The 24,671-nt window shown below is 44.4% G+C and overlaps 2 protein-coding genes across 25 annotated transcripts in view; one reads left to right on the plus strand and one right to left on the minus strand.

Moving 5' to 3' along the window:
- FGFR1 (fibroblast growth factor receptor 1) overlaps positions 1 to 1,184 on the plus strand; it is a 47,374-nt gene extending 46,190 nt beyond the window's left edge. For all 14 annotated transcript variants that reach the window (XM_082715383.1, XM_082715386.1, XM_082715381.1 and 11 more), the window contains one exon: positions 100 to 1,184. In XM_082715383.1, coding sequence (XP_082571509.1) covers positions 100 to 276 — 177 coding nt within the window. In that variant the 3' untranslated portion in view covers positions 277 to 1,184. The remainder of the gene's footprint in view (positions 1 to 99) is intronic.
- Positions 1,185 to 4,011: 2,827 nt separating this feature from the next.
- On the minus strand, positions 4,012 to 24,082 carry LETM2 (leucine zipper and EF-hand containing transmembrane protein 2). Of its 11 annotated transcripts, none has more exons than XM_082715393.1 (12): positions 23,500 to 24,082; positions 23,027 to 23,205; positions 22,123 to 22,203; positions 20,375 to 20,757; positions 19,595 to 19,738; positions 14,633 to 14,770; positions 13,784 to 13,984; positions 12,587 to 12,706; positions 8,718 to 8,831; positions 6,691 to 6,783; positions 6,068 to 6,169; positions 4,012 to 5,323 (listed from the first exon to the last, which is right to left on the minus strand). In XM_082715393.1, the coding sequence occupies exons 4-12, from the start codon at positions 20,495 to 20,497 to the stop codon at positions 5,261 to 5,263; spliced, it is 1,098 nt and encodes a 365-aa protein (XP_082571519.1). In that variant the 5' UTR covers positions 20,498 to 20,757; positions 22,123 to 22,203; positions 23,027 to 23,205; positions 23,500 to 24,082; the 3' UTR covers positions 4,012 to 5,260. The 11 variants fall into 11 exon arrangements, with proteins under 11 accessions (XP_082571519.1, XP_082571523.1, XP_082571525.1 ...); XM_082715397.1 differs by having other exon boundaries at positions 20,375 to 20,825; XM_082715399.1 differs by having other exon boundaries at positions 20,375 to 20,825; positions 23,023 to 23,205.
- Between the last annotated feature and the right edge of the window lie 589 nt (positions 24,083 to 24,671).

The raw sequence follows: 24,671 nt of genomic DNA on the forward strand, positions 1-24,671 counted from the left end.
TCCTATCCTAGCTTCGGCCACCGTCCCCCAGGTACGCCTCTGTGAGTGCGCACTGCCGTGGGGAGGAGAGTGCCAGATCTTCTGTCTCTCCTTGCACAGGAGTACCTGGACCTGTCTGTGCCCCTGGACCAGTACTCTCCCAGCTTTCCCGACACCCGAAGCTCTACCTGCTCCTCAGGGGAGGATTCTGTCTTCTCTCATGAGCCGTTGCCGGAGGAACCCTGTCTGCCCCGACACCCAGCCCAGCTTGCCAATGGTGGACTCAAACGACGCTGACTAGTACCCCCATCCCTCCTACCCAGACTCCATCGGCCGCTGTAACCCTCACCTCCTGACCCCTCCCTGCGGGACTCACTGCCTTCCCCTTTGCCCCTTTCCTGCTGGCAGGAGCCAGCTGCCTACTGGAGGCCTTCACCCCCCCCACCCCCCGGAGTTCGCCTCTCTTCCTCCTCCTCCTCCTCCTCACAACCTGCGTGTGAGAGAGAGGAGCAGAGCGGCAGGGCCTTGTTCCCGGCCAGTTCGTGCCCTCCCACATGTTGGACCAAGACCCCTCCCCGCCACCTTGGTGCAGTGCCTGGAGGCTGGGGAGTGGGAGGTGAGCAGACATGCCAGCAAGAGCGGACCAAGCTTTCCTGTGTTGGTTTTGTCTGCTTCCTGTGACCTGTAAGCCTGAGTTCTGGTGGCGGGGGCCTTGTCCTCAGGGCTACAGCAGTAGCAAGGGGAGGTCAGGCACTCCAGGCCTCGGCTGAAGGTGGCTTCTGCTCCAGAGAGATGGTGCCAGGGGCTTATTAATTCTAATACTAGTTTGCTTTGCTGACCAAATACCTGGTACCAGAGGATGGGGAGGCGAAGGCTGGGAGCAGTGTCGTGGCCCTGGGGCCCAGCCCCACGCTTGGGGGCTTTGTATATAGCTATGAAGAAAACACAAAGTGTATAAATCTGAGTATATATTTACATGTCTTTTTAAAAGGGTCGTTACCAGAGATTTACCCTTTGGGTAAGATGCTCCTGGTGGCTGGGAGGCATCAGTTGCTATATATTAAAAAATGAAAAAGAAAAAAAAAAAGGAAAATGTTTTTAAAAAGGTCATATATTTTTTGCTACTTTTGCTGTTTTATTTTTTTAAATTATGTTCTAAACCTATTTTCAGTTTAGGTCCCTCAATAAAAATTGCTGCTGCTTCATTTTTATATGGGCTGTGTGACAAGGGAGAGGATGTCAGCTGGAAAGAAGCGAACCTCCTGGGCCCTGGGGCTGTGTCTGTGCCAAGGGCACCCAAGCTCCCTGCAGTGCGTCCTCACCACTTCCCCTTAGGTCCTGCACCAAGACCTCCGGGACAAACCTCCTACCTCTCCAATGCTTTTTGGAAAGGCAGGAAGAGACGACGTCGTCTGTGTAGTGGGCAGGAACCTCAGTGCACCCGAGGCGCTGGGCCCTGAGCCAAGGCCCTACCGCTGCCCTCAACCACAGATTGTTTCCTTAAAGGAAACTGGTGGGGTTGGGTGGGGTTGGAGGTCAGAAGGGGAGCTGGGGACCTACCTGGGAATAGCCAAGGGGTGGAGCTAGAGGGATTTAAAAGGAAAGCTACGGATTACAGGACATAGGGCCTGCAGAAACTCAAACCCAGATATGCGTCTCCCCCTTTATGTGGGTGTGGTTTTGTCCGTACTTATGTGTGAGGGAAAACTTGTCACCTAAGATCAGTTTGACATTCGAATCCCTTGTTTTCATGTCTCCCAGCTTCCTCTGGCTATGCTTCTCTCACCCGCGCTATCCCCCCAATTCTTCCTGTGTCTATGACTAGACTTGTGTGTTGAAACTATCGCAGATTTTGGCTTCCTATAGTGCTTCCTGTATAAACTCCACCCCATCCCCCAGGAAAGGGGAAAAATTCTCTGAATGTTTGGTGTTTGGCTGCTTGGAAATTTTCTTTCTCTGCCACCTGCTGGTGATCGCTGCACTCAGCATGTGGGTCGCTGCTCCTCACCACCTCAGCCCGGAACCTGCAGGCACTCTGCCCCCACCCCCACCCCACCCCCCAGGCTTACTCTCTGCGCAATTACCACGAAATACAGAAGAAAGTTCAATTCGCTTTCATTTCTGCAGGGCAAACGGGATTGCTGCTTTAAGTTTGCTTTCTGAGAGCTAGCTCGTTAGGGGGCAGCTGAGGTGTTGGCCACTGTTGTAAAGTTCTCTCCTACCCTCATGTCTCTGTAAATACGCGTCTTGTCAACATATTACAGTTTGTGTTTGTGTTTAAAGAAGGCGTAATTTGGTGAACAGAGCCAGGAAATGAATTTCTGCTCTTAAAATCATTTGCTTGGAGACCTTAGAGTGGTGTCTTTCCTTCTAAAATACTGACGATCATCTCGCCTCAGCCCTCCCTTGAAGCAGTGTTGTGTGCGTGGATGGAGGATTTCCATGCCTTAGGGAAGGTGCTGGAGAACATACAGCGCTGTTACTAAGACCGTAGTGTCCTTGCTGTTACCACTCCAATCACCCACAAATTCCCCAGAGACGGAGCTGGCTGTCTAAAATAAAAGATAGTAAAATCGACCTGAGAGAAAATGAAATGGCCATTTTACTTAGATAACCAGACGGGGTCTCCTGAGGAAAGGAGTCCAGTCTATCTAATGAAGACGTCGTGCCGTCAGAGGCACTGAACCTGTCTGGTTTCCACAGGGTTCAAAGATTAGGGCCTGGGATCATCATGCCATTAATCAATACTGCCTTTCCACCATTTATAATTGCCGTAGACTGGAGAGCGTCAGTCCCTAGGCACCACTAATGTACTCTATTGATCCTCACGTGAGAAAGATTGACCTTCAGATGAAGCAAGAAATCTGTTTCCATGACGGTGAAGCCGCCATGCCCGGCAGTCTCCACTGGGAGGAGCCAGCAGGCCAAGATCTCAGTCAACATAGCGGGGGGGCTGTGCCACTCAGCTTCCAAGTTCCCTAGGTCTGACCTGACCTCCAGGGAGCTAACTGGTAGTGACTGGGAAATCTTCAGCCTAGGTTTGACAGCACCACAGTGTATTTGATGTCACCAGTGTGACTGGTGCTGTAACAACTGAAGGACAGAATTACATGTGGCACAGGTGTGGGTCCGTAAATGTCAGGTGCCACCAACACCTCCGTGTTGGGGCAAAATGCTCTCTGAATGGGATGCCGACCAAATCGGACAGCACCAGTGAGGTCTGGTCTTATAAACTGCCTGCAGTCCCACCCAGTGGGATGATTTGCAGATGGCACAGCAAAGCCTAGGCATCTGCAGGGAAGGAGCAAGCTTTGTAGCACGCTGGCATAGCCTCCCACCCCTCTCTCTCAGCTGAGGAGAGCCAAGGGGATGGAAGGTCAGCAAGAACCCAGCTGTGGAGGAAGATTCAGCCTGGGGCAAGGTCCCTCCAGGTTGGCACCTAAAAGCCTTCAGGGCCACATATAGGACACTGCCTCCCAGATGCTTGTGTTGGAGCAGAGAAGTGACCCATTTAATGACTGTGCTGGCGCTAATGGGGCACCCCTCTTCCTGACTCCCTCAGTGACCTCTCGATGGCAGCCTGAAGGCAAATGCTATAAGCCAGGACTGTGCCCCAACCAGAGTTGGTTGGTAACTATTTACCAGAACTGCTAGTTCGGTTTCAGCAGGGGCTAGATGTAAAAATCCCATACAGCCCAACAGCCAAGGGCTCTAGGTGATGAGACCAAAGAAACATCCTGACTTCTTTGACCTATGATCCAAAGAATGGGAAGAGGAGTATGTTCAGTGTCTCAGATGCCTATATGTAGAAAAAAGGGTGAAGGCCAGCCAGCTGGAGCCAGAACTGACCAGGGGCCCCTTGCTGTAACCATTCCCACCCTGCCTTGTAGAAAAAGCCAGAAAGAACTGCAGAACAGCCTAGCAGTCCTTATAAATCATTCAGCTAAGACAGGATTGAACAAGTTAAGTAACTAATCCCTTCTCCCACATTCAACACTTGAAATGTGAGCTAATTAAAATAAACACCCATGGTTTTAAAAATGGGAGAATTTATTGTGAATCACCTTGCGAGGCCAATGGGGAGACCCAGCGAATGCTGTGTAGTAGGGATTCATCATTCTTGAGGAACTGGAGTGCATTAGCAGGCCAGGGTGGGGCTTTCCCTCTGGTGGAGAGGAGCTTAGAAAGCATTGTAAAGTACAGATCTTTGCTGGGAAGCACTGATGACAGTCCTCACGTAGGTGATCCCAGACAGGAAGATGGGAGTTGCACTTGGTTTCAATGACTCCCATCTAACCGCTTTCAGTTTCACCGAGAGTGAAGAAAACCAATCTCCTCCCCCACAAACCGAAAACACCTCTTTCTTTCTAAGCACTCCCCAAGGGAAGAAAGCTCTTGGTCAGCTGCACAGCAAGGTATTGAGTTTTATCAGAACTGACCATCCCGAAAACCCCAAACATAAGTATCTGAACATAATACTCGTTACTGGGTAGCTCAGGGATTGTGTCAGACTCTTAACCACCCCGATGACTAACAAATGGTCTTGTTTGTGAAAGACACACAACACACCAGAAAAGCATACACCCAGCACAGACAAATGGTTATGTCTTAAACCCGTAATTATGTTTCCTGGCAAAATGGTGGCTAATGAAAGCCACGTGTGCTGGAATAGTGGCGGCCTCCCAGATTCCTGCAGGCTCCGAGGGCCCCAGAGGGGGAGCCTCTGAGCAGCCGAGCAGCAGCCAGGCCTTGTGGATCGCCAGTCTGTTGAACTCCTGTTTTCTTCTCCAGAAAGCTTTTTCTTCTTCATATCCGGAAAGGCCTTACTGGGGAATAAGCCCATTCCATCCCATTAAGGTGCTTTGTTTCCAGGGCACTATTTTTACTGATGGATCCCTGGTTTCAGAGTTTCCAAGTTCTTACTTGAATCTAAGGTGCCAAGCTGATTCCATTATGCAAAACAAGTCCTCCCTTAAAGGACATGCACACGAATATGAAGCTGTTCAAAAATAACACGGGGAGGGGGCTTCACATAGTTTAGTGGGATGACATCATGGTACAGAGGAAGGTGGCTTTGAGATTATATTTCTAAATGGTCTGAAGTTGGTCTCACTGCTGGCGTCATCTGGAAGGGTTACAAGGCCTCAGAGGACTGCCCCAAGGACGACACGGCTGATCTCTGCTTAAACCAGACACAGCATCTGTCTGAGCTGGATGGTCCAGCATGGATGCCACCGCTGCGGGCAGGAAGCTGACGACTGAGCTTCATCTCCCATGGTCCTTATGCACCTTTAGAACTTGCCTTGCTGTTCTGCGTTGCCTTTTGTGATTCGGCCTGGAGTGTCTAGGTACAAAACATAAGGACTTTAGGCACTGCTCACAGCGAGATGTGGAAGTTCCTCAAGAGCCCCTTTTCTGTTTTCTTAATCAAATGACAGAGCACAAAGTCAACTCCAAGTTTGCAACTTACCTTAATTATAAAATTTAAAAAGACTTGCAAGCAAGGACCCTGGGTGTCCGGCCCTGGGTGTCTATGTGTTGGCTGGCTCTCTTCTTTGGCCTTTGGGGGCCAGTTGAGCCAGTCAACCTCTCCCAGGACGCCCCTGCCACATCCTTGTGTCAGGCTTTTGCCCTGTCCCAGATTCTTTGACCCAAAGGGGAAAAGTGGATAAATAAGTAATTTCTTATTTACATACATTTCTCCTAGGATTTAAATTGCTTTCCTGCTAGTATTTCCTGACATTTAAAGCCTGTGCGAAATACACAACATATGGGAACTATTTCCATCTGGCACAAAAGAAAATAAGAGTCTGCCTATATTATAATGAGCTTCTAGACTTAATGTGTTGAGGCCTCATCCATGACTGCACTGGTTGATAAGCTGGGGTTTTTTGGGGGGGTTTTGGGGGGGCTTTTTGATAACTGAATTTTAAAAACGTAGTGGTTACGACACGATGAAAGTTCAGCCTACAACTTCCTGTTTGGATGACAGGAAGAAGCATGTGGTGTTTTGCAATAGTAACAATTCTAGATCCTCACTGCCCTTAAAAATAACTAGACCAAAGGTGTTCTTTTTTCAGATACTCACAGCTTCTTTAGCAGAAGTGATGGGTCCCTCAGGTAACGGGATAGGTGTCGATGGTGTTATGGGGGATGACGGAACCGGCGGCAGCTGTATAAATTCTTCATCCTTTAAGAGCAAAACTGAGAGTTGGGTTACTGATTTAAAACAGAATGGGTCTTAGATCTATAGTCACACTGCTGAGACCCCCAGGAACGTGTAACTACCACCTCTTCCACGACAGGATTCAAAAGGCTAAATTTGGAACCTAATTACATAGAGCCAAATGTTGACCTAATAGTACAATAGTACAATAGTACTAATAGTACTATTATTGTACTAATAGTACAATAAATAGTCCTGATTAAAGAACACCATGGTATTGAAATTCAGTTTCACTGAGAGTTAAAAATGGATAAATTGGGGCGCCTGGGTGGCTCAGTGGGTTAAAGCCTCTGCCTTCAGCTCAGGTCACGTTCCCAGGGTCCTGGGATCGAGCCCCACATCGGGCTTTCCGCTCAGCAAGGAGCCTGCTCCCCTCCCCCAGGTCTGTCAAATAAATAAATAAAATCTTAAAATTTAAAAAAAGGATAAATTAACTTATTTTCATGTTGAAACCTAATTAATCAAATGAAAAGTAATAGTCTAACCTTAGTTCCCTTCAGTGGAGGTGCTAAATCCACCAGTGTCTCCTTAGATCCAAGAGAAGTAGGGGAATCCACAAGAATATCTGTTTTGGAAGACTAGGAAGAGAAGTATTTTATACGAACATCAGCTTTCTGCTCTTCCTGCAACTCAACTTTTACAGTAGTTAATGCTTTCTAGCGCAACTTGCTTTCCACTCACTGAATCCCTAACTTCTTCCAACTCTGCCCTTTAGGAGAATGTAGGAAGCAGGCCCCTGAAGCAGCAACTTAGTATCACTGAGTGGTGTACATGCAAAGTGGCCCTTGAATGAGATTCTAGAATTAAAACTCCTTGGTCGGGGTGATTGGCTGGCTCTGTCAGTGAAGCATGCAACTCTTGGTCTCAGGGTTGTGAGTTTGAGCCCCATGTTGGGTGTAGAGATTACTTAAAAAATAAATTAAAAAAAAAAACCCTGCGGTCATTAAGCTACTGATTTGCCAATTCTGGTCCGGTTTTCAGTCTGGCAAAAAAAAGTTGCCTTTTCTCAGTTACTCATCAGTTTCTAATAGTATTAATACAACTTAGTCAAAATTGTTATCTTTATCATTTTTGGTGTCTAATAATGGTAAGTTTGTCCGATTTATTATTAAAATGGTAGGTGCTGCTTAACAGAAGCTCCTGCAACATGAGGAAAATGGAAGACATGGTATTTTGAGAACAGCTAGCTAACCTATCTTCAAGAATTACAATTAGATTTGAAAAGTAAATATGTCACTGCTCTTTGGAAATATGTAATTGTTTTGTGTACTTGGGAGGGAAAAGAGCTACATATATCCTAAATTATAGTATATTTAACTTGATGTCCCTAAATTCTGTATAGAACCTAGCATGCTACTTATTCTCATTCTGTATATATGGAAAACAAGTTTAAAAGCATGGATTAAAAAAAGAAAAGAGCAACAAATAAAATGCCTAGGAACTTGTCATTTTGTCCTTAATTTCTAGGTCTTTCTCAAACATTCCAGAAAGTGGCATCTGGCTAAAGTGTTTATGTCCCACTAGAATAATTCTGAGAACATAGATTAAGCTCTGAGATATTGTACTATCCCAAGATTTCCTTGCACCTGAGAGCAGTCTAAGAATGACAAATTTGGTCAGTCTTAAAGACCAAATACAGAGTAAGAACCAGGTAGGCTGCCTTTTAAAAGATGGTATAGGTTCCAGAATTGCTCCCATTCTCCCTAGAATCCTTCCTGAACAAAGCCCAAATCTGATTAGTCTCTGGAAATATGGAAAGGCAAAGCAAGAGTGTGTTCCCCAAAGTGTAATTTTCATGCTGGACTTCATATCATTTCCCTTGGCTTGTCCAAGGAGTCACTAGCATAACTAAATTAAAACGGATGGGTCCCCACTCCAGAGAACTTGGATTCATCTGCTACACCACACATGCAGCATGTTCCACAATGGTCTCTCTTTCTCACTTGTGCAGATTCTGACTTAGACATGAACCACAAAGCAGAGAAGTGAGAGGGCCCTTCTGACCAGAGCAAGATGCTCTAGTGATCGGGCCAATCCTGGGTTTTACAGTAAAACGCTGGGGGTGGTGAGGGGGTGGCGGGGAGCTACTGAATTAAAGGCAACAAAAAATGACTAAGAAAATGAGTGGAAGGAAGACAAAAAGTTTACATTCTAGACTGGCCTTTCGTCACTTCAAAATTAATAGGAATCTCGACAAATGAAATGGACATGAAAGACGAGGAACCATTCAGTCTCAGAAGAGCAAGAGGCCACTAACGAAGACTCTAGAAGGTTCAGGAGAAGGAATAAACTGGACTCCTAAATCAAGCTGGGACAAAGACAGTAAGAGCCCTATAGCTAGAGTTAGCTTTAGCAATTTTAATTTTCTTAAGGAATTTAAAAAAAGATTTTAAAGCCCACTGGACCAAGTGCCAAAAGATACTCAAAAAGAAATGTCCTCCCTAACTGCAAGAGGAAATAAGACATTTGTGGAGAGGCCCCAGTTACGGAAATCCACATCCTGGGTACTCACCTCCCCACTTAGTGGTATCTCGATTGGCTTTGGCTTCACATCGATCAGGTAGAAGGTTCGTGACAGAAGCAACAGAGAAGGAGGGACATTCTCCTTCAGGTGGAGGTCCTGCCACTGGAGATGGGAAGAGAATAACACAGGACAGAATTGCAGCATGTTCAAACTGGGCGTGACTCACCATCACCAACCGCTTCCCTAGTTTCATCAGCTTCCCCAGGCACATGCTGGGGAGCAGCAGCAGGACAAGGGTGAGAACACTAGTCTCCTGGCTTCGGCACCAGTGGCTGGAGTCTGTTACCCCCCTCGCGACAGTGGGAGCCTCTCTTGGAGGGAGCGTTCCAGTCACCTCTCAAATCCACTGCGGATTGAAGGAGCGGGGGATCTTTTCTTAGACACAGAGCAGGTGAGGGGAAAGAATAAATAAACCTCACTCATAACCAAAGAAATTAAAATGAGAATGAGATGTTATTTTCAAGTACCAAATGGCCAACCTTTAAAAAAAAATAGACACATAGCTATATACATATATACATAGGTAGATAATACATGTACGAGACAAAACTCAGAAAGCAAATAAAATATGATCAATACCAATAAACCTGCCTTCTACTCCTATCCTTTAACCACCCTGTTTCCCTCCCTAGAAGCAACCACTGTCACCAGGTCCTTACGTACTCTTCCAAAGTATCCTGTGGATAAACAAACACACATTTGTACACTTTTCATCTCCACAAAAAAGGCAATATATACACATTGTTCTATCCTTTGCTTTTTTTCACTGAAATATCTTGGCGATTGATCCATATGCGTGGCTGTGGAGATGCCTCCTTTTTAACCATCCGTAAAGGATCCCACTGTTGCATGAAAAGGCCATAATTTGATTATTCTCCTATTTATGAACTTGAGCCTATTTCCAGTCTTTTGTTATTATAAATGGTGTTGCAGTGGATAATTTTATAGATATGTCATACTGCACAAGTGAAATTTCTAGGTCAAAGTGAATGCATTTTTAAATTTTGAAAGATTCCGTGGAGGTTTTCAGTAGCAATGCATGAGTGCCCCTCTCCCTAACCCTCAACAACACGGTGTGTTATCAAACTGATCTATGCCAACTTAACAGGTGAATGTGGTATCTGTTTTATCTTCTTATGAAGTTAAGGTGTTTCATATGATTATCATCTTAGAGTTTCCCTTCTGTGAAATGCCTGCCTGTATCCTAACACAAGAATTTCTGAGTAATACAGTATTGACTATCATACGTTGTTGGATCGGTATCCTCACTCCTTTGTGGGAAAAATGTACACTTTCAAGAAAGCTATTTGACAGTATGAATCCATTTAATACTCTATGTTCAAGAAATAAATGATTTTAGGGCACCTGGGTGGCTCAGTGAGTTGAGCCTCTGCCATTGGCTCAGATCACAGCCTTGGAGTCCTGGGACCAAGCTCTGCATCGGCTCTCTGCTCAGAGGGGAGCCTGCTTCCCCGTCTCTCTGCCTGACTCTTTGACTACTTATGATCTCTCTCTGTCAAATAAATAAATAAAATCTTTAAAAAATTATTAAAAAAAAGAAATAAGTTATTTTAAGAAACTTTCCCTACAATATGTTCATCTTCCAGCCAGATGTGGAAGATGTAAGAGGTAATAGCTACCTGACGTGGTTTCAAAGTCACAACAATTGCTCCTATTCCAAAATAATTTGTGTATGCTTTATAGCATTCATTATAGTTACAAGAATGAGAGTTCCATTTTTTAAACTTACTTTTATTTTCTTAAAAAAGATTTTATTTATTTATGACAGAGAGATAGTGAGAGAGGGAACACAAGCAAGGGAGGAGCTGGAGAGCGAGATGCAGGCTCCCCTACCGATATGGGGCTCCATTCCAGGACCCTGGGATCATGACCTCAGCCAAAGGCAGATGCTTAACTAACTGAGCCACCCAGGGGCCCCAAGAATGAGAATATTAGTAGGAGTTACTGCTTTGATTAAAAACATTGATGCTCTGGGATACCTATGCCCAGTCGGTAAAGCATCCGACTCTTGGTTTTGGCTCAGGTCATGATCTCATGGGTCATGGGATCAAACCCCACCTTAGCCCCACATCTAGCTCCGTGGTCAGAGGGGACTCAAGCATGCTTAAGATTCTCTCCCTCTGTCCCTCCCCCAACTCATGTGTGCAGGTGTTCTCACTCTAAAATAAATAAGTCATAAAACAAAAAAACACTGATGCTCTTAGTTAAAATATGTTGTCAGTGGGAAAATATTAAACATCTGTTGCCAAAGCTAACACTTTATATTGGCTTGGGGTACTAACTGGAAAGTAGTCCCAGGTAAAGCCCTCAGGCAAGGCTTAGACCTCCAGATGGATTCACACACAACAGGCCCTGGATTCAAGAATTTTGCCCAGGCCCTTAAAATACCCTGAGTATGTAAAATTCTAAGGTGGCCCCAAGATTCCTAGTCCCTAGTGTACCCACACCTTCTCCCAGTTATTCAAACATGAATCTAGTGCTGCTGTGAGGGGTTTTGCAGAAATAATTAGGACCCCAAGTCAGCAGAACTGAAAGCAGGAAGTTATTTGAGGAGGTCTCACCTAATCACGTGAGGCCTTTAAATCTGGAGCTAGAGTTCAAAAAGGGGAAGTCTGAGATGTGAGGCCTATGGGGGGCTAGAGTGTGAGAAGCTCTCCTTTCCTGGCTTTGCAGAGGGATGGGACCTAGAGGTAAGGAATGCAGGGGGCCTGCAGGGCTGAGGAGCCTGAGGCTGACAGCCAGTGAGGAAATGGGACCTCAGTCCTCCAGCTGCAAAAGACTAAATTCAGCCAACACACTGAATGAGCCTGGAAGTGGAATCTTCCCCCAGAGCCTCCAGAAAAAACACAGCCTGCACTTCTGACAGAACTTGTAAGCTGGGGTGCGTGGGTGACTCAGTCGTTTATCAGTTGCCCTCAGCTCAGGTCGTGATCCTGGGGTCCTGGGATCAAGCCCCGCATCAGGCTCCCTGCTCAGCAGGAAGCCTGCTTCTCCCTCTCTAACCCTCCCTGCTTGCGCTCCCTCTCTTGCTGTGTCTCTGTCAAATAAATAAATAAAATCTTTAAAAAAAAAAAAAAGAACTTGTAAGCTAATAAATGGGGTGCTGTTTTCAGCCACTAAGTTTGTGATTGTTGTTTATGCAGCAACAGATCCAAAGGCATATGTCACCTGATGTTTATAGCGGCGTTATCAACAATAGCCAAGTCATGGGAAGAGCCCAGTGTCCATGGACTGATGATTAGATAAAGAAGGAATAGAATACTACTTAGCTGTCAAAAGGAATGCAATCTTGCCATTTGCAATGACACGGATGGAGCTAGAGTGTATTAAGCTATGTGAAATAAGTCAGAGAAAGACAAATACCTTATGATCTCACTCATATGCGCAATTTAACAAAGAAAACAGATGAACGTATGGGGGAGGGGGGAAGGAGAGGGGGAAACAAACCGGAGGAGACTCTTAAGGATAGAGAACAAACCGAGGGTTGATGGAGGGAGGGGGGACGGGGGATGGGCTCGATGGGTGATGGGTATGAGGAGGGCACTTGTTGTGCCAAGCACCGGGTATTGTACGTGAATGGTGACTCACTGAATTCTACTCCAGAAACCAATATTGCAGTGTATGTCAATTAAGTGAAACTTAAAAAAAAGAAAGAAAACTGACAGCGTGCCCTGTCTCCATCAAAAATAAATCTAGCTTCTTCAGTGTCCCACTGCTCAATTAAAGAAGGCACATTAGGTGGGACGGCTCGCCTGAAAAACAGAAATCAGAGTGAGGTCTACAAAGCGCAGGGGACAGAGTTCTAGTGGAAAGGGCCCCGGAGAGCTGTGACTTGCCTCTGTGAGCTGCTGTCTCAGTTGTTCTTCAGTGAGACCCAGGGATCTCATCCCCCGGGCCCTGCAGGCTGCTTGTAGTTCCGACACGCTCAGAGCGCTCACCCCTTCTTTGGCAATTACCTGAAAGTAACATAAAGAATGGTACTGGCTCTTTTGGTTCCAGTTTTACCGAATCCCAAATTCCAACAAATCAGGGGCCACACCTGTCCTCTCGCTGGCTAAAGGTGCAGCAGCTGAAAATGAAGGGAATTCTGCAAACTGGTATTAACACTATCAGAAATAGTCCCAGGACTCCTCTCCAACACTTTTTCACCAAAGTAATCCTCTCCCCTCTCGATGTGCGCTTCCCCTTCATGGCAGCTTTAGGATTCATTAGAAAATATTCCGCGTGACAAGCTCTCAGGGCACCATTTGCTGGTGTCCCAGTGTCGCCCTTCCCCTTACCATCCTCCTACCTCCATCCAGGAACGGCCCTAACTCGGGTCCACAAAACTCGCTCGATACACAATACGGTTTCTGCTTGGTGTGACCCAAAACTAGGGTACTTCTGGGACCAGTACTGTTTATTCCAAAATTCTGAAAGCAACAGCTGAAATCTAAATGAGGCCACCGGGATCATGCTTTCTCAGTTCTGGGAATCTTGCTCCCTCAGGCAGAATGCTTGAAAGCAGCTGATTCTGATTCAAAAAACATTCTTTCCATTTTTTAAGAGTCTAATTAGCAGTTAACGATGCCTTTCCCCCATCAGATGTCTAAGCTGGGCTCTCCCTCCCTGCGTTACGCCTTGCCACTCCGTCTTATCAGACTAACTCACCCAGCAGAATATTTACGTTGGTGCCAGCTCTGAGGAAGGGGAGCTGAGGTGTGAGGGCAGAGCCCTGTCCTTAGTAATGGAAGACTCAGGAGCCTCCTGGGCTGCTGTTCCTTCTAGCGGGTCCTAACTGATGTAGATTACTAAATCACTAACTGCTTATGAGGGCATTCTCCAGAAAAGTGCGTCAGAGTATGACAAACAACTCCTGAAGTGAGTAATGAGGGTTCAGATTGTCATGGTAATGATTGTTTAAACTGCTCAGTGGTTTGCCAGAACCCGTCCAGGGGCAGATCTAAGAGAAGATACAGCTCTTTATCACGAAGTCACCCTAAAGGATCTCCCAAGCCGGGCTAATTCCCTGACGACTACAGTTCAGCTCTTACTTCATCATCTGCTTTTATAGACTTTAGTTTCATCAGAAGTTGAAAGCGGAGCAAATTGTTGGTTCCAAAGGCCTGCAACTCTAGAAGCTTGCAGAGGGCAACCAGCTGAGGTCGATCTAGGCTCTCCAGGGTTAGCTGATCTTCAAACAGTTTGGAAAATCGAACTATCTCCTTTGTGCTGGGCTTGTGGCCTGTCTGGACCTAGGCAGTGGGACAAAGAGGTTCATTAAAATGTGTTTTGTAGGGCTCCTGGGTGGTTCAGTCAGTTGAGCATTAGGCTCAGGTCATGATCTCATGGGCCATGGAATGGAACACCATGTTGGGCTCTGAGCTCAGATGGGAGTCTGCTTGAGATCATTTCTCTCCCTCTGCCCCTCCCCCCACTCATGTACACTCTCCCTCTCTAAAATAAGTCAATAAATCTTTTTTAAAAAATTATCAACTATAAAATGTATTTCTTAATTTAACCTTCTCTGCATACTATTTGAAATACACACCAAAGCACATTCATAGACTCTGTCTTACATCTGGAAATGGGTCCTGTGGGACCAAGAGGCATAAGGAAGTCTCCAAGTCAGCCTAAGTCAGCTGAAAAATCAGGAGTAGTTCAGAAGTTTGACTCTACATCTACGGTTCTTTCCGATACATGACTGCTTTAAGGTAGGTTTTGTACACTCTACTGTAAATGTTTGCAATATTGTATGTGTATAACTTAGATATTTGCCATCAGAGACTGTGAACAATCTGGACAATCCACAATGACATGAAACTTTCATATAACCGCCAGCCTAGAAGTTGCTTCCACAACCTCGGTGTGTACCTAGAAGTGTAACCACAAGAGACTGACACCTGTTTGACATAGGAGGAGAACTGAATGGAGTCATCTCCCAGCTTGGCTCTGTTCCTCCTGGCCATTTCTGTAATCGTTTCTTGAAGAAATTTTGCTAGTTCCAACTTCGCAGCCATTTTCTTTTTCTGTTTTTCCTCCTTAATAACGGAAGAGGAGAAAGTTAATCGATCCTTCAGGTTTACAAGTTCTTAGATAAAGATGGGAGGAAAAGAATTGTTACCCTTGTTATCATTCATCCCTCTTTTGCAACTTAAAACGATTTTCAAACCTAGTTAAATGGGTTTTGTGAGAACCAAATAAAAAGTAGTCTCTATCTGCAACTTGCCACCTTAATCTTACCCTTTATCTCTTACTAATACGATGGCCATAAATATTTGATAGATCCAAAATATCCCCTCAATGGAAGGCTTTGTCATTATTTAGAATGAGATATTAGGGGCACCTGGGTGGCTCAGTGGGCTAAAGCCTCTGCCTTCGGTTCAGGTCATGATCCCAGAATCCTGGGATCGAGCCCCGCATTGGGCTCTCTGGTCGGCAGGGAGCCTGCTTCCCCCTCTCTCTCTGCCTGCTTCTATGCCTACTTGTGATCTCTGTGTGTCAAATAAATAAATAAAATCTTTAAAAAAAAAAAAAAAGCTTTAGAATGAGATATTATCTCTTAGTCTGGTATAAACCATCCTGGCTGCTAGCTGAGCCAGCCCCCGATCCCAGAGTGGGCCCAGATTTTGTGTGGGCCACAAACAAAGAAAACTAGGAAATTAACTCTATGCTAGAGTAGCATATAACTTCAGTACAAAACAGATACAATTAATTATAATACACTGACTTAACTGTTATGACAAATATGAACAAAGTACTACACAAAAGAGAATTAAATGTACATTCCTTTTATTATTATTATTTTTAAAGCAATCTCTACTCCACAGGTGGGGCTTGAACTCACAGCCCTGAGATCAGGAGTTGTATGTTCTACTGACTGAGTCAGCCAGGTGCCCCTAAATGTATACTCTTAAGACATGATGTTAATGTGTACTTCTAAAACCTCATTTATTATCAGAAATGCAGTGTGGTAGCACTGTTGAAATAACCATAGTCAGGGGCATCTGGGTTGCACAGTCAGTTAAGCATCCAACTCTTGGTCTTGGCTTGGGTTCGTGATCTCATGGTCATGAGACTGAGCCTTGCGTCAGGCTCCATTGCGTCAGGCTCCATGCTCAGCGCAGAGTCTGCTTGGGATTCTCTCTTCCCTTTCCCACTGCCACTCCCACTCATGTGCTTGCTCATTCTCTCTCTAAACTAGATAAACAAATCTTTAAAAAAAAAAATAACCATGGTCAGGACTCGGGGATGGAGAGGAATAAGATTTTCTACGTTTTTTTTTTTTTGAAGTTGCCCAAGAGATTCTAATGATTAACCAATCATAGCAATCGTGAATTTTTAGAAAAATCTTAAAAGACTCAACCAAGGGGTGCCTGGGTGGCTCAGTGGGTTAAAGCCTCTGGCTCTGGCTCAGGTCATGATCCCAGAGTCCTGGGATTGAGCCCTGAATTGGGCTCTCTGCTCAGCAGGGAGCCTGCTTCCTCCTCTCTCTCTCTGCCTTTCTCTCTGCCTACTTGTGATCTCTGTCTGTTAAAAAAAAAAAAAAAAAGACTCAACCAAAAAAAAAAAAAAATCACACAACGCCAGTGGCAATGCCATCATTAGAACCCATTTAGTTATCCATTTCCTATATCCATATCCATCCACCTATTCATTTATTTATTGAGCATCTACCTTGCACTAGGTACTGGGGATAAATTGAGCAAAAACAGATAAGAATTCCTGCCCTCATGGGACTTTAGTCTAATGGGAAAGACAAATATTAGTGACTAATGATCATCCAGTAATTCTACAAATTAAAGTATAATAAATAAGTACTAAGAAAGAGAAATGCATGGGTTCTCTGATCTGACATAAATAGAAAGTCTTGCTTCTTCCCATCCCCCACCCCCACAACTTCCTCCCCCCACCACACCACCTCTCTCTCTCATTTTCTCATTTGCTTTAGTCCATGGAAAGAAAAGAAAGAGAGCGTATCTTCTAAAACTGTAGCCATGGTGTGTATGGATGTGTATCTGGGGAATGAGCAGCATTGAGGAATGAGGAATCTAGATAAATCACTTCCTTTCTCCCCCACCTTCCTGAATTCATGAACACATTCCCTGGAATCCCACAGTATTTATTCTAGGTCCTGATTACCTTAAAGGTAAGTAAACTAAACCATAGCCAGTCAAATATGCCAATTTGATTCTACCCCTTATGTGTACCTCTAACGTATCTTCAAGTTTTTATTCTTTTTTTTTTTTAAGATTTTATTTATTTATTTGACAGACAGAGATCACAAGTAGGCTGAGAGGCAGGCAGAGAGAGAGAGAGAGAGAGAGGAGGAAGCAGGCTCCCTGCTGAACAGAGAGCCCGATGTGGGACTCAATCCTGGGACGCCGAGATCATGACCTGAGCCGAAGGCAGCAGCTTAACCCACTGAACCACCCAGGCGCCCCTTCAAGTTTTTCTTCTTAATGCCACTTTCATAATTTAATCTCTCCTGCGCTACTGTAATAGCATGCCAGCCGGAAATCGGGAAATCCCTGTTTTGGCCCTGCCCTCTTCCATCCTTTTAGCCAGCAAAATCGTTTTTTCTAAAATACAGATCTGTGTTACCCACCCTCTGCTTAAATTTACCTTCCATTATTCACCATGGTCAAAAGCAAAGTCTACATTTCTTAGGGTGGTAGACGCTTTCCAACCTGACCCCAACACATCACTCTGTCTCTTCCCTGCTCCACCCACAAAGCAGCACTCAGTGTCTCAGATTATGTCCAATTCTTTCACACAAGTAAGTCATTTTAGGTGCTGCTCTTTCTATCCAGAAAGCCTTTCAAATGTTGCGGCAAAATTCTACCATCCTTCTAGTCTAGGTTGCATAGTTATCTCTTCTAGAAAACATTTCCTGATCCGATTTAAAAGTTGTCCTGTTCATCCTCTCATCATGTGGTTGTGCCTTCAGACCTTGGTCCAGTAGAGTGGCACAGAAGGGAAAGAACAAAGGGGCTCCCTAGTTTTCCTAGTCTGTCACCATCACAGTGATCATCCAACGAGGACCCATCTTCTCTAGGACTATTCTCAAGAAAGAAAGGGTCGGCCTGGCTAAATCATGCCCACTGTTCAACTAGTCACTGCAATAACAGCTGATTTTTGTTCTCTTTATTTTTTTAATGGTGAAAAACAAGTTAAATTCAATGGAAAGGGGATCATTTTTTTCAACAAATGATGCTAGAGGGGCGCCTGGGTGGCTCAGTGGTTTGGGCTGCTGCCTTCGGCTCGGGTCATGATCTCAGGATCCTGGGATCGAGCCCCGCATCGGGCTCTCTGCTCCGCAGGAAGCCTGCTTCCCATTCTCTCTCTCTCTGCCTGCCTCTCTGCCTACTTGTGATCTCTGTCTGTCAAATAAATAAATAAAATCTTAAAAAAAAAAAATGATGCTAGAAAAACCTGGTATCCACACATAAATAAGAAAATAGTGAATCTTAATCCTGATGTTCCACCTCTTACCAAAATCAACTCAAAATGGATCAGAGACTTAAATGTCTCAGAACTTTAAAACTTTTAGAAGAAAATGTAGGAGGGACGCCTGGCTGGCTCAGTCAGTAGAGCATGGGACTCTTGATCTCAGGGTCATGAGTTCAAGCCTCACATTGGGTATGGAGCCTACTTAAAATTAAAAAAAGAAAAAGAAAATGTAGGAGAAAACCTAAGTGACCTTGAATTTGGCAATGAGTTTTTAGATACAACACCAAAAGCATGATCTGGAAAAAAAAAATACTGATAACTTATATTTAATTACAAAATCAAAAGCATTAGCTCTGTGAAAGACAGTTAAGAGAATGGACAAGCCACAAGCTGGGAGAAAATATCTGCAAGATATCTATCTGTTAAAGGACTTGTATCCAAATGTATTAAGAAGTCCTAAAAGACAACAATTAGAAAATGAATACCTCCATTAAAAAGTGGGCAAAAGACAGATACATCCCCAAAGAAGACATACAGATGGCAAACAAGCATATGAAAAGATGCCCAGTATCATATGTCATCAGAGAATTGCAAACTAAAATAACAATGAGAAATCACTTCACCTCTATTAGAATGGCTGATATTCAAAGCACTGACAACATTGAAGGCTGATGAAGATACAGAGCTATGGGCACTCTCATTGCTGGTGGGAATGAAAAATGGTACAGGGACTTCAGAAGACAGTTATTTTTTTATGAAACTAAACATAGTCTTACCATACAATCCAGTAATTGCTTTCCTGTGTATTTAGGAATCCAAATGAGTTGAAAGCTTATGATCATAAAAAAAACAAACCCCTGCACACAGGTATTTATAGCAGCTTTATTCATAATTGCCAAAAACTGGAATCAAACACAATACCCTTCAACAGGTCAACAGAGAAACACCCCCTGGCACATCCATACAGTGAAATATTATGCAGTGATAGAAAGAAATGATGCATGACAGGACTATATACTGTATGATTCCAATTCTGTGACATTCCGGAAAAGGCAAATCTACGGAGACAGTGCTTGCCATTGGTTGGGGGAGGTAGGAGAAACAACAGATGATGCACAGAGCATTTTTAGGGCAGTGGGTGATGGTAGATACCATGACATCATGCATTTTTCAAAACCCATAGAACAGTACAACACAAAGAGTGAAGCCAATGTAAAGTAGGAGATTTAATATTATCTAGATATTGGTTCTTCAATTGTAACAAACAGGTCACACAAATGCAAGACATTAACAACCAGGGAAATGGGGGGAGTATCCAAGATCCTCTGTACTTTCTACTCAATTTTTCTATAAACTTAAAACTAAAGAATAGAGTCCATTTTTTTTTTTTTAAGTTAAAAAATCCTACATACCTTTTTGGATTCACTTTCAAAAGTTGATGGCAACATCTCTGGGAAGAATTTTAGAAATGCTGGTAATAAGAATTCCATGAAGGGTACAATTATGAAAACCATAAATGGAACCAGGCGGAAGAAATCAGCACAAGTCCTCAAGAGCTAAAGAATTAAATGCATACGCAATATTCATTATTTTAGGACATGCCCCAAACAAATATACAAAACCAAAAAAGCCTGCCTTGGTCCTTGAAGTGTTAAAAACCCTAGACAGATTTTCTGCAGCTGTGTATAAAATGGACCAGTAGGGTTTTCCTTTTTACTACTGCTCTGAAGTAACATCTATGAGATACCTTCAAGGAAATCTATGACAATCAAAACATATTGCTGGCATCATCTATTGTTAGCTTTCATCTATGTTAGCAATCTGTACTTTAATAGTACAGTATCTGTCAAAAACTGATTTTTCAAAAGCATATACTTAATATATTAACACTACTTCCTATTTCAGGTGCACAGATCAAACCTGAAGCTTCTCAACCCCTCGGGGGAGATCAGAACGCAATTATAACCACTTTGTAGGCAAATATGCACAAATCTCAAGAATCTTGCCTAAGGTTGTACAGTAAGTCCATTTCAGACAAATAAGAAACTCCGGAAGAAACTGTGGTTCTCACTATCAGTTACTATTCCTACTTTGGGATTTTTGGGATGAGTTCTCAAGTGAGTTTAAAACTTGGTTCCCGAATCATTCAATTTAACTTTACATTTTCTGTCTCAAATATGATTCGTGCCTACCCTTCGTCTCTCTCGTCTGGTCAGCACCTGTCCGTGCAACAACCTCCAAACCATTCTGGCAGCAACTTTGGTGTCAATCCACAGCAAGTAGAATCCATTGTAATAATATTTAAGTTCATCCATAATTCTTTGTCTATAAGATCGCTTTTCTTCCTTAATCTTCGTGCCAGTTCCTTCTGCGGGCTGAGGGCTTGTCGCCTGAGGCTTTTTTGGGGTTTGCTGCAGTTGAGGTTTACCAGGGACCTCTTGAAACCAGCAAGTTGATGTGTGCAGCTTCTGTATTATTCTAGCTCGTAGGTGAAGTACTTTATTGCCTGACTGATTAGGATAGGAGTACTTCTTGCTTACACAGTTTTTGATGTATGTTCTACTTAAATGGGAATCTGGCAAGTGAAGAAATGCAAATGATGGGGAATAAGAGCTGGTAGGATGGACAAAATAGCTAGGGAATCTGGAATAAAGAGCGACATCCTCTGAGTTGAGCACATACTGTTACCAACTTACAAACTAAAGAAATCAATATTTATATGGTTAAAATAAAGCAGCGGCTTTTAAGCCATATTTTAAAAGCAGATGATATTCACAAATGAAGGAAATATAACTTTTTACCCCAGTTGAAGAACAGTGTCACTTTATGTTTGAGTGATAGACTCTATGAGAAATATTAATAAGTTAATTCCTAAAAATAATTGCTATGTTACAAGTTAGAAACACTGGAATTATTCCTGTGCCGGGGGCCATGCTAATCTCTGAACTGTTCCAATTTTAGTATATGCAGTGCTGACATGAGCGCAAAACTCTGCAACTATTAATTTAAAAATCTAACAGCAAACATTTTTCCACCAGGGGTTGTGTTTGAAGGTGTCGTCTTTATCTACTATCATAAAACAGGTGGAACACTTGCATCTTTGGTTACTCTGCTGACAATAGGAATATTGCTTGAACAAAACACTTCACAGCCTCTGTGGAAATTAACCAAACACATAATACTGGTTTGTCTCTGTGGTGCCTGTGGACTCCCTCAAATGAGAGGCATTTGTGTCCCAAATGCCCTTCACCTACAATTCCTTAAGAATGTTAGGAATAAGAACTAAAATTGGGCACCCCAGCTGGGGATCTCTATATTCTAGTTTTGCAACAGCTCACAATCTTCAGTTAAATTAGCACATCAGATTGTTTGAAAATAAAAATAAGACCCATCTAGGCAAAGAAAGTTCCTGGCAAAGACATTTCTTCTGGCAAAGAGATGGTTTTTCCATTCTTTCAGACTGTTTTTGAAGCATGCCAAGATAAAACACTTTTTGAAGGGCCAAAAGGGAAAATGTACAATGTATCTGGCACATAGTAAGTTCTCAGTGAATATTCTTTAGAATAAATAAGTGATAACAGGCCTACGAGCGCAGGTATATGCCCAGGCCTGGCTTGTTTGACAGCCATTTTGCTCATTTTTCTATCTAAGGGCCCATGCAACATTCATCAGTTACAGAGGTGTCACTCTAAAACCATTACATCTTCTCTCTTCCCTGTGCCATACATCTAAAGATTACTCAGCCCGAGTTCTAAGGCATATAGAAAAGCTAGGGTAAGTTTAAATACAATAAAATGTCAGCTTCCTAAAAAGCAGTAGAGTTAAAGTCAACAAAGCTTTCATTTGTTGTGGAACAAGCCTATCTTTTTACATATATCTTTCTGGTCTAGAAAAAAGTTTATATAAATATTGCAGGGTAAGTGGGGATTCCATGGCTTACCTTGTCCGGGCAATAGCTAAGACTGTTTTATAATTGTAGAAGGCCATACTTATATTTGTCTCAACTAGTCAACATAGGAACCTAGACAGAAGGATTAAGTAAACAATTCAGTATTTTAAGAACACATCAATTATAAAGATACCAGGATTTCAGTGTTTACTACTACAGAAATATAATTTTTTAGAAAATTTCCATATTCCGTTCAAGGTGTAAAATCTCTCTCAAGATCATTTCCAACAATCATGAATGTTTTCTCAGCTTGGATTTGAGAATTGTACTTTTGATTTCCCAACAAATAGACATGATCTCTAACATCATGGTGCTCATGATGGTGATATGGTCTTTAAAGACTCTTTAATTTCTGGTCAATAACACCCAGTAACCTACTTGAATGGTTGCCAGGTATTTTTTTTTTTTTTTTTAAGATTTTTACTTGTTTATTTGACAGAGATCCCAAGTAGGCAGAGAGGCAGGCAGAGAGAGAGAGAGAGGGAAGTAGGCTCCCCGCTGAGCAAAGAGCCCGATGTGGGGCTCTATCCCAGGACCCTGAGACCATGATCCTAGCCAAAGGCAGAGGCTTAACCCACTGAGCCTCCAAGGTGCCCCCGCTGCCAGGTATTTAAGAAGTTAAGCAATACACATTTATTTGTAGCCTAAAAATACAGGTAGGATAAAATATCCTGGATTTGTTTCAGTTAGCTTTTTCCCATACTTGGCCAAGTTGCCCCAAACTTTTAAAGATGAAAAGCAGGGGTGCCTGGCTGGCTAAGTTGGTAGAGCAGGCAAGTCTTGATCTCAGGGTCATGAGTTCAAGCCCCATGTTGGGCACAGAGCCTACTAAACAAACAAAAAATTATTCACTGACCACATTTATGTAGCAGTGAAGATAATACATGGTACCTACTAATCGTTCAAGTGGAGGTAAATTGGTTTCCTGTACTGATGATTCTCCAAAGAGTCCAAACTGAGCTATCCTTAAACAAGTTTTTTCAAAACCTTTCTCCATCCTGTAGTCCTTTTCAGCCAAGGGCAGCAAGGTGTTTTTTGGTAGTATCTCTTAGCGTCAACTTTGCTTTCCTCCAGCTGGAAAAGGCGCAGACCAGGGTGCTCTCCTGGATGGAAACCTCAACCACAGAGCTGACATTTTTAACGGGAGTTCAGAGAATACTTCGGACCGTCTAAACCCAAGCTAAGGGAGGGTGGTCTCCAGCTGGAGGCAAGCAACACCCGATCAGGCGGTTAACCTGCTCTCCCGCCCCTGGGCACTCCCGCCCGGAGCGGTGGGTAACCACTTCCTAGGCGGGGCCGGCCAGGAGCCCCGCCTGCGCCTTCGCACCGCCCACGCCCACACGCGGGGCCCCAGGCTCCCCGGGTTACCTTGCTTCTGGCCCTTGACGACACAGGGGGCAAAACGCGCCGTCGGCTTTTGTGCACGTAGTGTGTTGGTGGACTGTGTTTGCGGCGGCGGGGTGGGGGTGGGGGTTCTTTGTGTTTGGGTGCGGGGATGGTGCAGGCACGGGGAGGACCACCTTGTTGGCGATCCAGGTTTATGGAAGGAGAAGCCGGGCGCCGGGTACGGAAGAGAGAGGACGAAGCGAAGCACGGAAGGAGGGGAAATGGAGGTTGAGCTCCAAAGCTGGGGGGCGGGCAGGGGCACGAGGTCATGGGCTTGAGGCGAGTGCGGTGGGGAACTGGAAGCTATCGGGAAACCTGGGCCCTGATGGGAAGAGCAGGATGCGGAGGGAGCGGGCTCCGGAGTGAAAAAGGCAGGCGAGGTCCACCAAGTAACAGCCTAAGGACTTGGCCAGCCCACCCCTACCTCCTCGGGCCGGCTCCCCGGAACGGCTGCCTCAGTCCTCCAGTCCCTTCCCAAACCTCCCTCGCCTAGGTCCCCAGCTAGAGGGGCCCCAGAAGTCTCTATGGCTCCACCTCTTTCCTATCCCATTACGTCACTCTGAGTGACGACACCACCCACCAATGAGCTCTCAGATTATGGGGCGGGAGGGCGTCCTTCGGTGCGGCAGCCCTGGAAGTAGCCAAGGTCCAGTTCCCACCGGCAAAATGAATTCTCTGTTGGGTTTAGTTTAAGCAGAGTCTGTCCTGCGGCAGGGGGCAAGACTGACGCTTTTCCGCCTGTCTCTACTCTCTGGCGTGTAGGCTAACGTCCCCGAAAATGCTCGTTGAAGGCTAGATTAAAGAACCTCTCACCCTACCGATAGCGTAATATGCCTGATAGTCGCCATGGTAACCATCTTAAAGTCACGAATTACATCACTTAGATGTACTCTCCCCACCCCCAACCCCTACAAATCAACAACTGCCGCGGTTGGGATGGCGCGGAGAGCTCTACGGAGAGGCAGTGGCAGAAAGGGCGGGAATGGTTAGGAAAACCTCGCTTTCCCTTCTCCGGGGCCTAAGAGTGGAATGCTGTGAAATCCTCATATGGAAATCTGAATTCCACTAATTTGCTTTATAAATGCTCGCTTAGGGGCGTCTGGGTGGCTCAGTGGGTTACGCCGCTGCCTTCGGCTTAGGTCATGATCTCAGGG

Source organism: Mustela nivalis (assembly GCF_964662115.1).
Source record: "Mustela nivalis genome assembly, chromosome: 20".
NCBI lineage: Eukaryota > Metazoa > Chordata > Mammalia > Carnivora > Mustelidae > Mustela > Mustela nivalis.

What these genes read in the sequence shown, in the direction of transcription:
- LETM2 (XM_082715400.1), bottom strand. Translation starts at nt 22,169, where the DNA reads ATGGCCTTCTACAATTATAAAACAGTCTTAGCTATTGCCCGGACAAG. An exon ending in CCAGACGAGAGAGACGAAGG is followed by an intron (nt 19,739 to 20,374) that starts GTAGGCACGAAT and finishes TTAATTCTTTAG; the next exon opens with CTCTTGAGGACTTGTGCTGA. An exon ending in TGAGACAGCAGCTCACAGAG is followed by an intron (nt 8,832 to 12,586) that starts GCAAGTCACAGC and finishes TCCCATCTCCAG; the next exon opens with TGGCAGGACCTCCACCTGAA.